At 47.9% G+C, this 14,948-nt stretch overlaps 2 protein-coding genes across 3 annotated transcripts in view; both read left to right on the top strand.

Moving 5' to 3' along the window:
- Nucleotides 1-1,133: 1,133 nt before the first annotated feature.
- Nucleotides 1,134-3,813, top strand: LOC101762400. Of its 2 annotated transcripts, XM_012848421.2 has the most exons (3): nt 1,134-1,266; nt 2,014-2,447; nt 2,549-3,813. In XM_012848421.2, exons 2-3 carry the CDS (start codon nt 2,035-2,037, stop codon nt 2,583-2,585), a joined length of 450 nt encoding a protein of 149 aa, XP_012703875.1. In that variant the 5' UTR covers nt 1,134-1,266; nt 2,014-2,034; the 3' UTR covers nt 2,586-3,813. The 2 variants fall into 2 exon arrangements, with proteins under 2 accessions (XP_012703875.1, XP_022684725.1); XM_022828990.1 differs by having other exon boundaries at nt 2,014-3,813.
- Nucleotides 3,814-14,290: 10,477 nt separating this feature from the next.
- Nucleotides 14,291-14,948, top strand: part of LOC101762799 (aldehyde dehydrogenase family 3 member H1-like) — a 4,351-nt gene continuing 3,693 nt past the window's right edge. The window contains 2 exon segments of the mRNA XM_012848110.3: nt 14,291-14,608; nt 14,610-14,771. Coding sequence (XP_012703564.2) covers nt 14,588-14,608; nt 14,610-14,771 — 183 coding nt within the window. The 5' untranslated portion in view covers nt 14,291-14,587.

Consider the following 14,948-nt stretch of genomic DNA (forward strand, 5'->3'; position numbering starts at 1 on the left):
CACAAACTAGCCAATGTTCATCTAATCCAGGGAGTTGAAGACCGAGTCTTGTGGAGATGGGATGCCTCTGGAGTCTATTCTGCTCGTTTGGCCTACCACGCCTTCTTTTGTGGAGCCACAAAGTTCGCTGCCGCTAAGCTGATTTGGAAATCATGGGCACCAATGAAAGTGAAATTTTTCATCTGGTTGGCAGTTAAGGAGCGGTTGTGGACGGCTGATAGAAGACATCGACATGGGTTATAGGGAAACGCGGAGTGTATATTCTGTGAACAGGAGCTAGAAACGGCAGTGCACTTGCTAGCTGCTTGCCCTTACACAAAGGAGGTTTGGCACATCGTCTCGACAGTGCTGCACATACAGAACACCACCTCACTGTCTGAAATCTCTTTAACGGACTACTGGGTGCATAAGCGGCGAGCCATGAGCAGATCACTAAGAAAAGGGATGGACTCCTTGTTTATGTTGATCTCCTGGACAATTTGGAAACAGCGCAATGACAGAAACTTTGATAGAGCCCCCAAAAGGAATCCTCTGCAACTAATTAAGCTAATCCGAGAACAAGCTGCTGATTGGTGCGCGGCAGGAGCCAAACACTTAGCAATGTTCCAATGGCCGCGACAACAGCAGGACGACGCTGAAGCAACGGTACCTTAGTGGTTTCTTACCCTGACCTTTGTATTTAAACGGATGTAAATAAGTTGCCATGTAAGCTCAAACTACATTTCAAAACCGTGTGCGTGAGCCCGGTAGGCCCGCGTTGTAACAATTCTCCTCATTCTTCTTAGTACAAAAGTACGCAGCTCTCATGCGTATTCTCGGAAAAAAAAAAGAAAATGATCGTCTGCGGGCGACTGGGCGTCGAAAGGAACTACGGTAGGTGGCAGCAGAGGGCATCAATCGATATCAGACCACTCTTTTTCTTGCAATTAGCTTCTCCGATCATTCAGGGCAACGGCCGAGACCCCCAGGTCGGTCTTGCATCTAAAATCAGCCAATGGAAAAGCCGGTGGTGCAATAGAAAAGCAGACCTCATCATCAGTGGTGGTGCAGAAAACGTCTGGTGGCCGCCTGTACCTCTCTGCCTGCATTTTGGGGGCAGAAGCAGCTAGTGAATGAGTCAATGGCCGGCGATCACGACGTGGACGCCTTGACAATGCTACTCCTACATGTTAGCACACCCTCCTCCCAAAGCCCAGGCTCCCACACGGACGAGAGACATTGCTGCTCGTTCTCCGCGTACGGTCTCCGCGCTGCCAAAACAGCAAGGTGGTAATCTATCCTTCCTTTTCTATGGATCATTTTGGTGGTTAGGTCCTGCTTGATCGGGGGTTAGCTCTTAGGAGCGTTGTTCTACAAGCGGCTTATGCATTGGCATGTATTTTTGGGGGACTTTACTAAGGCACAGCTTGTACAAAACAATACAGTGGTTCACTAGCAGTCTGAAATTCTAAATTTTATCTTATAAGATGCATGGTTGCTTTGTGAAATCACTTATTTCTGTCATCTCTGTTTCCTCCATGTCATAAAAAAATCATGCAGGTACAAAGTTAGGCAACCGGGTGGATTTCCTTTGCATACTTTTACCTTTTTATAAATATATATAAAGACATATGCGCATCAGATGGTAGCGAGCAAATCCTGGGTCCATAAATTTCCTGCCAATCACAGACAATACTGGAAAAAACGATGACTTAAAACTGATAGGAAAATACTGAAAGCCATCATAAATTATTTTCCTGACGGTTTCTCTTTTATGCCCCTCTATTTCTTCTCCGCCACATCTGATTCCATTACCGAGCTGAACCAAACAAGTCAATATTTGCTTAATTCATTTATGTTACCAGCGATTTTTTATACTGTTTACATTGCAGTTAAAAAATTCCACAACTAAACAGCACCTGAATCTGAAAGTCTATATAGGGCTCGAGTAGTTTATTGATCTTTCTAGCTGCAAATATAATATCAACTTTTACTCATGTAAGACTGTGATGTTAAAATCTCCTTCCTGTTCAGACTTGTGAACTATTGAGAGCCATGGCAGAGACTGTAGGTTCTGCTGTCATGGGGGAAACCGTGAGTACAATCATATCGAGCATTAGCAGAAAGACTGAAGAGAAGATTGACCTATTGGAAAACATTGAAAGACTAGAGATAGCACATATCAAGCTTGAAGCTGCCCTGGACATGTCCAAGAAATGGCAAATTTCCAGCATACCACTACTACGGTGGCGGAGGAAGCTGAAGCTTGCCGCTCAGGAGTGTAACAACGTACTGCGCCAGAGCAAGCAACGTGCCATTGAAGAGGAAGATATTAGGCAGCGCATGAGCCAGTCCTCCTTTCCCAAACGGATTGCTCATGCTACCAAGTCACTCGTCTCTTCTTTCATTCCTTTCGGCAAAGACGAGCCGCCCACAATTAGCTCTTCAGACATCCAAAGATTCGAGAGGTTTGCAGATGGCGCAAACGAATTCTTAAAGTTCGTAGAGTTCGGTGGGACCCCGCGGCAGTACATGTTTTCTGATCCTCTTATTGGCCATCTTCTTACAGGGAAGTCTGTGAGGTATCAAGTGGTACAAGGCAGTAAGCTCTCATATTTTGGCATACGACCCATGAATTTTGCAGAGCGTGGAGTAGAGGCAATGATCGGTTTTATTGTCGTAGACTTCAAGGATCCTATGAAAGGTTTAATCCTCAGCTTCATTCTACGCCTTTCTGACAGTACTGACATATTTGGCGTCATGATCAAGTGCATGCAGTCAGTTACTCCTCATTACAAGTTTGTAGCTGAACATGTCAAAAGAGAGCTCATTCAGCTGCCCACCCAGGAATTTTCTTTTCTGCTCCATTCTCCTTACGTGCAAAGTGACGACTGGAGCAATATCCACAGTACTCTGACAAAATGGTGCCGCCCAAACCCGCTGTGCTGCAATGAGAATAATTTCACACCATGCTCTAGCACAAGCAACACAATTGGATCATCATCATCATTATCACCAAGGCTGTTGTGTGAAGCATTTCCAGAGGAGGTTATCATGGTGCTTTTGCAGTGTCGTATGTTGCTACCTGATCAGCACAGAAACAGGCAGAATTCAGCTACATCTACTGATCTTGGGGGAGGAAGTTCTCTGAATCCAAATATGCACCCTCTAAAGCTGGGAATTCTGTTCATGCCTCATGACTCACCGGAGGACATCGATCCTGCAATGGAGAGCTATGCTCTAGAGGTCACTGATGAAAAGGAACATGATACAATACACACGGAACTAGGCCTTCAAGACCTAGATGAGAAGTTACTCCCAAAGGCGATAGACCATCTGTATCAGAATGCTGAGTCCAAGATGTATCAAATGTGCTTGAAGACTAGGCATGGCACTGCACATCTTTGTGTGGAGAAGACGACAACAAAAATGCAGAGTGCTCGTCGGAGTACAGCCACTAGACAAGCTCACAGCAGAAGGGTACATATTCAGGACAAAAGGGCAGAGCAATATAAGCAAGCAGCCGGAGACCTGCTGAAGCTACGGGTTGTGCGTGCATCTGACAAGCTCCAAGGCTCGATCAGGTCTTGGGCTGCTGAGCAAAACATACCTTAGATGTTACATCGGTATAGGAAAATTAAATAAATTTGTACATCAACCTGTCTAGTTATTTTAAAAGATCTAAGTGCTAGAGATTTTTGTGTAAATTCGGGGCTTGTAATAACTAATCAAAGCCCGAAAACAAGCATCACATGAAGCATGCATGTGTATCTATACCAACTTTAAAGATTTTGGGCACCTTCTGCACACATTTGTATTTGTTTTATTTTTGTTTTTGAACGGCAATTTGTATTTGTATTTGTATTTTTTTCAAATGAAAGGTTTAAATTTCAATGCATGCTTGTTAAGCAACTTGAGTTTTCACTATAGAAAATGCTAGAAATTAATTTGGTAAAATGCTACTTTTCAAACTATGTGGAAATGTCAATCGGGATGCTGGGCAAGTAGCCGAGTGGATGAGGTCAAAGTACAGGGCAGCGAACGGACGGCAACGACGTGCAGCGAGGAAATCCAATGGCTCAAGGCGGTTACTGTAGTTCGAGCATTGTTTTGCGTACGTGTCGAGAGGAGGGCAGATTTACGCGTCGAGGGAAGGGCAGAACGGGACAAATTCACCGAGTTTAGTAGGATTTGCTCACGGAAGAGGGGAGGCATATGCCCTATCATATATGCTCTTAAAGTATTTTCAGCTGCCATGCCTATTCACTACAACATCTGCAGCTTTTGCGGAGGGTCTCTTTGAGATAGCTGATAGGATTATGATCCCTACCGCTCCTCCGTTCCAAATCATAAACCATTCTAACTTTTGTGAGAGTTAAAACATCTTAAGTTTGACCAAATTTATACAATAAAATACGAATATTCATAATATCAAATAAGTATCATTAGTGTTTTCATTAAATATATTTTCATAGTATATCTATTCGGTGCCATAAATATTTATGATTCTCTCTATAATTTTGATCGAAAATAAAATAGTTTGACTCTCAAAAAAATTAAAATAACTTATAATTTGGAACGGAGAGAGTATTTTGCTTAGCTAATGGCGGAGCGAGTTATAGTATAATGCATGCAGTTGGCCAGAGTGAAACCAAATCCGCGACTAAGATCGCCGATCAGCATTGTACGGTATTGAAATACTAGTACACCACACCCGCAGCCATTTCATACATACGCTCGGCAAAAACTTATAATTTTGTCTTGTAGTGAAGTTAGATATTTAGACATATTTAATTAGAAAAAGTCCTGTCGACGTCCCTCACATGTTACAATAGTACGAGTTTCGTCCCTCGTGTGTAAAATTGGGGTATTGACCATCCCTCAACTATAAAATCCATTTATTTTTTACCGTGCGTTATTTTGAAGGTGGTTTTCACGTAACGTGACATGGACCCCACATGTTAGACAATAGGTGGCGGTGGGTCTACCTAACTTTTCTTCTTCCCCTCTCTTTCTCCTCCCCTCCTCCCCCGTGAGTGGTCCCGACGGCTCAAGCTCCCGCACACGACGGCACCTAGGCTCCCCATGAAGGTAGTGTTGCCCGACAGCTAAGCTCCCCTGATCACCGATGCAACGTGAGTGACGCCCACGTTCGGCTTTGCCACTCCGGCCCTAACCCGCGTAGGTGCAGCACTGGCCAGACCAAGACTCGGCTGCTGGCATGGAAGCAGACGAGGGGCACCATGGACGCGCGAATCGACCTACGAGCGGTGGATAGGGGTAAGAGCCGCCGGGCTTGAGGGTGGAGTCCGAGCGACGCAAAGTGATGACGGCCGCCGAGCCTGCAAGCAGAGGACGAGCAGCGGAGAGGGACGACAAGTGGGTGGGCAAGGCGAAGAAGAAAGCCAGGTGAAACCCACCTGAAGCCTGCCACGTCACACGAAACCATCCTTAAAACAGCATATGGTTAAAAAAACAAATGGATTTTAAAGTTGGGGATGCCCTGTATTCAGTTTTGTACATGAGGAATGAAATTCAGATTACGGCAATACATGAGAGACGTCAAAAAGGTCTTTTTCCTATTTAATTCATCGCGGCCCAACAGGCCCATAACAGCCCACGAAGCACCACCTTGTCAGGACTTCGATACTTTCTTCGTCCACGCAAAAAAAAAGAAAAAAATCTGATGACATTGCATAGCTCATCATCAGTCCTCACATGGACAGGTAGTGCCGGGTGGTATTCACTTTTCTTTTTTTTTCAAAAGAAAACATGTGTAAATATTGAGCTAGAATATTCACATTTCCTTAAATCTAGTTCAACACATCGATACAGTTCCTTATTTGGATGCCTTTTAAGTTGGCGGCTCTCTAAACATCTTCAGCCCATGCAGAGTGGTGCTGCGGGCCTCCGACCAAGCTAGCTATCGTGCGCTACTTTCCTTCGCTCAGACCGACTATGAATTTAGGTAGTTTTCTCGCATTTTAGGAGGTCATTTTAGGCTAAACAACTTAGTCGAAAGTTCAAATATAGTGATGCGGAAAGAATTCTCATTTCAAAACTACAATACTTTTGATGACTAAATCCAAGCAAAACGTTTACATCCTTCATTTCTTTTTTTATTCTAGAAATGAAGGGTGTAGCTCGTATTAAAAAAAAAGCGAAAGGGCCTCTAGTGAAAGGTTAGAGCCTCTAGTGGAAGGTTAGAGTACCTAAGTAGCACATAGCAAGTTCGGGTTCCACCCCCGTAGGAGGGAATTAAAAAGGTTTGAAATAAAAATATAAAAAAAATAGGTAGGAACTTCCCCTGCTGACTTCAGTCAAAAAAATAAAAAAAGGTAGACTCTTTGAAAGCTCGTAACCAATTTGTTTGAATCCAAGAAGGGAGTAAATGGTGGAGTTGAGAAGCAAAGGTTAACAGGAAATATAACTGTCCTTCTGTTTTCATCTCTCAGTCTAACAGGGGAGTATACCTGATTTCAATAAAAACAAAAAGAAAACACGAATGCATGACACACAAAGAGAGCACGGGGGAAACACGAATACATGGCACACAAAGAAAGCACGGGGGAGCCAAAAACCTATCATCAGAGAGCAATTAATAAAAGTTGAATAATGAAAGGTCATACCCAAATATACGCGCAAGTAAAACACTCCTGCTAAAAATAATAAAGAGTTTGCTCACGGAAGAGGGGAGAGCATATGCCCTATTATGCTCTTAAAGTATTTTCAGAACTGCCATGCCTATTCACTACAAGTACTCCAGCTTTTGCGGAGGTCTCTTTGAGATGGCCGATGGGATTATGGTCCGTACTATTTTGTTTAGCTAATGGCCGAGTGGGTTATAGTATAATGCATGCAGTTGGCCAGAGTGAAACCAAATCTGCGACTAAAGAATCGCCTACTAGCATTGCACAGTATTGAAAAACTAGTACACCACACCCTCAGCTAACGAACCAAGCTCAAGCAAGAGAGCTGCCGATTATATTATTAAAAAAATCCAGACTGAATAACTACCATCAATCAAAATTGGAAAAAGGCAAAAACTAAACAAAAAACAGAACAACACGTGAAACTCAGCAGCAATCAGCATCGCGCCAATAGAGCAGAGAGATGTTTTACTCCAGCCATAATCCACACCGCGGTCTCGTCTTTGATTCTCGCAAAGATCATATTGACAGTAGACTCCTTATTGTTAAATATTCTCATATTCCTTTCTCTCCATATTGTCCATGTAATTAGCATGATTAAAGTGCGCATGCCTCTCCTAGAGCAGGAACTTGCTCCCGCTCTCATCGACCACCAGTGGTGCAGCGTGTCTGCCTGTTGCCAAGCCCTTGGGTGGATTGCTGCCACGGACAGCCAATCCGCGACCATGGCCTAGATTCTTGTTGTGAGCCAGCATTCGGCGAACAGGTGCAGTGCCGATTCTTGTGAGTTGCGACATAGTGGACAGTTAGCTTGATTTGGTCATCCCCATTTCTAAAGCCTGTCAGCAGTCCATAGGCAATTCTGAATTGCTAGCTAGGAAAGGTTTTGCAGCTCCTAGGAGCCCATATCTTCCAAATCAAGCCGTCGAAGTTGGTGGATGCCGAACCAATGAATTGTGTGTCATAAGCGAATTTGGCGGAGTAATTACCATTTGCATTAAACTTCCATGTGATTTCATCTTGGACACCTAGGCGCAGGGCCACCTGCTGAACAACTTGCCACAGAAGGATGAATTCTTGCTATCTGAGTCTCAGTACTCTTGCAAACTTGTAGATGTTTAAAATACCTACTCCCCCAACCTTGTTGGCCTGGCGGAGCTTCACCAATTTACTTTGCATTTTTCCCCTCTTAATGCCGCCGCTCCTGCCCAAAAAATTTCTTGCACTTAGCGTCAATTTCCTGCATGACCTCTTTGAGGCCTCCATTGCTAACAGGAGGTATACCGCTTGCGATGTTAGTACTGATTTCGTGAGTGCTAGATGTCCCGCCATGGTGCATTCCACGCAATGAGCTTGCAGATCGCTTTGTCTATGACGTCCTGGAAGTGTACTCGAAGTGTACTCTCTTAAGCCTTGACATCGTTAGTGGAAGTCCTCCCTCAGCCATTTCATACATACGCTCGGCAAAACTTATAATCGTGTATTGTAGGGCTCCTATCTTTTGGAAGATATTTAGACATATTTAATTCATCAGCGGCCCAACAGGCCCAGAACAGCCCACGAAGCACTACCTTGTCAGAACTTCGATACTTTATTCGTCCACGCAAAAAAAAAAAAAATCTGATGACATTGCAGAGCTCACCATCAGTCATCACTTGGACAGGTAGTGCCGGGTGGTATTCACTTTTCTTTATTTTTTCAAAAGAAAACATGTGTAATTATTGAGCTAGAATATTCACATTTCCTTAAATCTAGTTATCTAGTTCAGCACATCGATACAGCTCCTTACTTGGATGCCTTTTAAGTTGGCGGCTCTCTGAACATTTTCAGCCCATGCAGACCGGTACTGGTTGCGATTTCGACGTTGTTGCACGGATGACAAAAAAAAAATGCATCTTCTCTGAACATGGCACTTGCATTGGGAAAGTTGCCACGTCGTCGGCGTACGGTCGGCAAGATGTGGATGCATCGGCGACGCATGCTGCTTCCCAATCATGTCTAGGAGAGTATCTAGGGTGGCCATACGACCCCATTGAGAATTGACAAGCCATTTTAGTGGTCCTTACATATCCTGAGATGCGCATGAATATGGCGCATCATGCCACGAGTAGGACGTTCACCAAACTGATGATTATGGGCGAGAGGGAGAGGGATCGAAGAACACGGCACGACCCGGACCTGTGGTCACAAAATGTTGCGAAGAAATACAGACCGACCGACGGACAGTGACTGGTTCCAGTCTCGACCAGTGCGATTACTGTAGGCATGCACGTGCTGTGGCTGAATTGTTGCATAATTGTTCCATTCCAATTGCTGTCGTCCCGGTTACGTGCTCCATCGATTGTGACCGTACAATTAGTCTAATCCCAATTGAAAGTTTCATGTGGGCTTTCCAAGACAGCCACGCAAGCAAGAATAAAATAAAATAGTGTTTGAAATTACTTTCCCAATATATAATTTCATGGTTCCCTCTCTCTTCTTTAATTTAATTCCATACCATGTCATCAAAAAATCTTATGTGGCAATACTAATTAATGAGAATGAAATCTTACAAAACTCCCCATTCGGAGTAGCCTTGTACTCTGTTCTAGCAGGTAAGGCTATTCTCAGTGTAAAGTTTCACATTTATGTTTCCAAGAGTGTAGTTTATAGATGAAATAGCTCACACAATGCATAGTTTCATTTCTTGTTGTTTCCAAGGCTAAATGCAAGACACAAAGATCTTGGAAACAATGTACACATGGTTTCATCCCTATGAAATCACTTTCTTCTCTCACCTTGTAAATAGTGTGCCATGTCATCAAAATTGCCTATATGGCAGCTCATTTATTGTCCATGAAACTCCCATTGAGAATGGCCTATCAGTAAGTTAATTACTTTGCATGTACACGTAGTTCTACGAGAGCTAAGGCTAGTCTTAGTGCACAGTTTCATCGTACACTTACCAAGACTGGGAACTAGGTAACTGTGCATGTTAAGTGTCACGGGGATGAAACTCCTCTCACATATGATGAAACTCCTCCTCCTCTCTTCTCATAAATACTATGCTAAGTCAGCAAAATTAGTGAAGTTACATGAAAATTAACACTCATGGAACTTCCACTGATGTACGTAGAACCCTGGTCTTTGTTTCCATTTCAAGGGACGCAGAGGACGCCGGGGGGCCGCCCTAATGAATGAAGCCTGACCGAATTAAAGAGGCCAGCAGTGGACCAAAACGGACGCGCGCGTTGAGTGTTTAGCCTGATTCGGAGGGGTTCAATAAATCGCGACGTGATGCCCAGCTTGACTTGAATTTAATGCGACACATTTGCTCAAGGCAGAAAACCCAAACAGTGTAGGGTGACCGGCATGGTACGCACCCCTGCATGCGGATCGACCGGTCATTCCGCCACGGTCAAGGGCGCCACCCTTTCCGTCAACACTGTTGGTTTTTTTCCTTAATTCGTGCGATTCATTTCCTCACATATGACTCCTGCTGGGCTAGCTCTAGCTAGATGTCATACTGTGCTTCTTAACTACGTAATTATTGCTTTTATTGTGGAAATGTCAAGCGTGGCTTTTAGATCGACAGGGACGGCTTATCTCATTTGGTAGTATTTCCATTTCATGGAAGCTGATCAAAACTAATCCTTCTTTCCATGGCAAGCAAACTTAGGAGGATTGCGCACGGCTTGTGTTGGCGCGGGAGGGGCGTAGCCACACATTTGCTTGCGTGTTTTAAATTAGCTTGTTGCCTAACTTCATGGCGCATCAATGTCGTGATGTGTTCCCTGAATGTGACCCTACAAATCCACTGCTCCTGACGTTTGAAAGGACACCTGCAAGTCTGTCGGCACACGTGCTGGAAAAAGGAAATCGTTCTCAAAAAATTATACTTGACGAACGACCAACATCGATGTTATGATTCTCGAAGCATACCTTTTAACTGGTAGTGCTATCGGTTTTTATTAACGGAACACAGGGGAAGCACTTGTGCTGCTTTCAAAATGTCCAAGGAATATGAAAACAATATATGTAACAAAAGTAAAGACGCGGTCACTTAAGAATTAAGGTAACCTCAAGATTAACATCACTATTGTGTCGTGTGTGCTCTCAAGAGTGAAGCCGAAATGGTCATCGTCGGCGGGCGGGATGCTACTCGTGTCAGGCAAGATTCGAGCGCGCTAGATGGCAGAGGAACTCTGCCCGCTGCGCATCTTCTCGACCGGCCTGTTCAGTTCTCAGACTTGATGATCCTCTGCACTGACTTCTTGGCCGTATCCCGATCGTTCGTTAACCTTGCCAGGTTTCCGTCAGTAGTGTTCTCCCTCTCCTTTTCAAAAATAATGTTAGGATGGTGTTTGGCCCGAGGCGTGATTTCCAAGTGCACGTGACACGCAAGCATGGAGTCATCATCCAGGAGTACTAGTGCATTTATGCATTCATGGGACCGGCCACAACCGCCGGATGCGCAACGCAAGTACGCCCGGGTTAATTGAGAGAAAAAGAAAAACAGCTTTCATGATCCAGGTGGTCACGTGTCGGGATGCTCGGGGTTCATTAAATTGTTCGTGTCGCCTGGTAGAATGCATGCGTGCATGGGCATGCCGGCGGAGTACATGCCTGCCTCGATCCAGGTTGCAGCTCCTCTACTTTGTACTGTTATAATTTCTATCTTCAAACAAAGATGCCCAATTTTCTTACATGTTCGATAAAAAAAAGTACAATATACAACACAATATACAACACATACAAGGTGTGTAGTAGCCACCCAATACGGTGTTTTGCGTGGTTCTGGCTGCCACCCCACCATCCATGTGCCGCCGTTTCTCTTGCTTCCGTGTGCCTCCGATTCGCCCGTTTGACTACCGCAGGAAGCCAAGAAGGCCTTCAACGAGGCATCCCGCTCGCCGGCTGGGTCACGCTGCCCTTCGCCGACGAGGTCTTCCTCACCGGAGAAGCCAAGCAAGCCGGTAAAGCACAGAGGCGGTCCCCCAGCGCGGCGGCCCCCGCGGTGAATAAATTTGGGAGCGGGAGGCGGGGAAAGGGGGAGGGGACAGGTCGGCAGGTGGAGATGGACAAGGAGTATTTTGATCTTTCGTTAGTTTAGCTGGTTTAGCTAGGTTTAACCAGCTAAAGTTTAGTTAAATTTTGTTTGAATCTAAAATGACTAAGTTTAACTAACTAAATTTTAGACGGAGGATTCAGGACTGTAGTACAAAGACGGATACAGGCACAGTGGCGCATAGTATTACTGCAGCCATTTCATTCTCAATTTTCCTTTTCTCTCTCGGAAAGCCAGGAATTATTAATATGTGGGTGCGTGTCCTCGTTAGACGGGCTAATCGTTTGTCATGGATGTCTGCCCTGTGGATCACGTACAGGATCAGCGTAGCAAAACGACATCCATTACTCACGCATGAGCTGTGGACCTTAACGAACAAGCACTGATGCCGGCGGTCTGGTAATTCTGTTTGGCTAGGCGTCACGTACGCGTGACCCCCTGAGTGCGGCCGGCGCTATGGCTGTTCTGGACGTGGCGCGCGCGTGGCCTCATCATGACATCCTCCCCCGCTGCGCTACGGCCACGCGCCAGAGTCTGCTCGCGCGCCGCGCGGAGCCGGATGCGTGAGTAATGGATTCGGACACGAAGAAAGATCCCGTCCACACGAGCTGCGCGGAGCCCCGGAGCACGTGGGAGGGCTTGGTGGCGTTCAGGGGGGGAGGCAAGCGGCGGGCCCGGGGCGCCCTGCTGGTCACGCCCGCCACGCTCCCCGGCCCGCACGGGTGGGGCGTCACGTCTGGCAGGTAGGGGCCCCGCGGGTCCCATCCGAGGCAGCGTTATCCCGAAACGGGCTGCGGTCCAGACAAAACGGCCGACCACTGACTCTCGATCAATGTTCAGCACATTCATTTACTGCGACCTTCCCTTCTTCAGTTCTTCTAGAACCACATCCAATCCAACACGTTTGTCCGGGAACGAATGGATGCCGATCGGTACGCTGCACGCGGAGGTCGGAGGAGGAGGGAGATGCTGCGCATCAGGTCGTCACGGAGCGCCGCCGTCAAGGAGTGGTTGACTGACTATCGAGCTCATTCATTCATTGACGGGACCGCCGCCGGCGACGCACGTACAGCACCTTTTAACAGCCAACGACGTGCGTGGGGGTGGTAGGTACGGTTTCTGCCATCCTCTGACGCATGGCGTACCGTGCTCCGTTTCCGTTCGGCAATTCGTTTTGCGTCTTTCTCATCGCTGTGGCCGTGTGGCGCGAGCGCTGGGCGTCGACAGCAGGCCCGGTAATAAAAAGGAAGGACAAAAATCCGTTTGGCTGGGGGCGTCACGTGCGAGCGTGGGCTCCGCCCCTGAATGCTGAGCCCCAACCACCAGCTAGCTGGTCAGTCTCCGTCTGCTACTGCTATGCTGGCCCACGCGCAAGGCTCCACGCTGGGCCCACCGTAACGAACTCGGGCCCACGCGTCGGATGCTCTCCACGTGACCACGCGCGCCGCGCGCCCGCCAGCATCCCCGCATGCCCCGCGCGGCGCGGGCGGATCCATCCGGCGTCACGCCACACGGCGCGGGGCCCTGGGACCACAGGGGCTGGCAGGTGGGACCTGAACCCAGCGTCCGGATTGACCCGTGATCCCGTGAAGCCCGCCGCGTGCGGGATGCTCAGCAGCAGCTCAGCTCAGATCTGGACTGGCTGACTGCTGCTGATGCCGCCGTGGAGGAGAGGAATCCGGGCGGCACGCGTCGCAGGCAGCGGAAATCTTTGCCCTTGTTTGAGTTGCGCAGGTCTTTTCCTGCTGCATTTACGAAGCCCAACATTCTGAACCGGCCCCGGGCCCAGGAGCGCTTCGCCCACCATGCGGTAGCTCCGGCGAGGATACCGTACAGTACGTCCAGATTATTAGGACGGAAATACTCTATTACTCAGCTCGGTGAAGAGACCGCTTCTGCTGGCGGCTTTGCCGACCTGGTGTTAGCCCGGATGCAATACAATCTCGAGGCTGCTGCGCGGCCACATGCCCCTTGCTTTCTTCCGGCGGGCCTCCCTCCATTATTAGCATAGAGATTGGATTAATCAATGGGAAAAGCCGTCGCACGCCACGCCGTCGCGTGTCGTATCTCGTATCCACATGACCCGCCCTGTCGCTTTGCCGTACCGTTGGATTGGAAGGAGCCCATGCCAGGATCAGGGCCCTGCTGCGACCCTATCTCTTGTCTGACTCCACCACCATTCCCTCCTTGTCCGCTGCCTCCGTGTCACCGATCAATCGTCACATCCCCTGGTTCTCGTACCGATAGCGTCGCTGTAATTCTCCGTCTAAAAACCATGTCTTGCACCGTGTTTGGAGATCAAACTCTGTCGAAAAAGGGTGGAAACAGGCGCGAATGCGACGAGGACGGAATGCCACGTCATCCCTCGCGTCCCGTCTCGTACCTCCCGATGGCTGCCTTCCCCCTTCGTTTCCGAGGCGTCCGTCGCCTTCACTACTCCCAAAAACCATCATCTCGTGCCACGGGACAGCAGGGGGAAGGAAAATATCAGGCGCCAGCCACGACGCGACGCGATCCGTTTCAAACCCCCCTCCCAAAAGTCCAAACAGAACAGATCCCATCGCCCATCGCATAGCAGCCCGATCATCTTTGTATTATATTATAATTAAAAAAATTCTCCTCCTCTCCCTCTCCTGATTATCTCCTCCATAACCACAAGAGATATTCCGCTCGGAGCTTTCAAACCAAACGGCCGCCCGGTCCAATCCAATCCGTTCCGCAGGTAGGGGCGAATCCGGCGACCTGCCTGACGTGTGCGTATATATAAAGCGCCGGCCCTCCGCCGCTGCGGTCGCTCCTACCGCCACCACCGGACCCTCTTCTCCCCGCTCGCCGCTAAGCTCTGCTGTCTCCGTTGCCGGGAAGAGAAGGAGGGGAGGAGAGAACCAGAGGCAGAGGAACGAAGGGGGGCATGGCGGCGGAGACGGTGCGGGGACCTGCGGGCCAGCTTCGCGGCGGGGCGGACGCGCCCGGCGCAGTGGCGGGCGGCGCAGCTCAAGGGGATCGTCAAGATGATCGACGAGAAGGAGGCCGACATCACCGCCGCGCTCCACGACGACCTCGCCAAGCCGCACATGGAGTCATACCTCCACGAGGTAAGCACATAATCATATATTCACACAAACGGTTGGATTGCCCTCTGTTTCTTCGGTCCCGTCTTGGTTGGTTCCTCCGTGAGGATTGGACGCTCCTTCTCTTCTGCTTCTCGTGGAGAGAAGATTATTGGTTTTTTTCTGCGCACTACAGCTTATACCTCTGCTTCCGCCCAGTTG

The sequence above is a fragment of the Setaria italica genome, chromosome VIII (assembly GCF_000263155.2).
Source record: "Setaria italica strain Yugu1 chromosome VIII, Setaria_italica_v2.0, whole genome shotgun sequence".
Classification (NCBI taxonomy): domain Eukaryota; kingdom Viridiplantae; phylum Streptophyta; class Magnoliopsida; order Poales; family Poaceae; genus Setaria; species Setaria italica.

Excerpts from the sequence above, each read along its gene's own strand:
- LOC101762400 (XM_022828990.1), top strand. The coding sequence starts at position 2,035 with ATGGCAGAGACTGTAGGTTCTGCTGTCATGGGGGAAACCGTGAGTACA.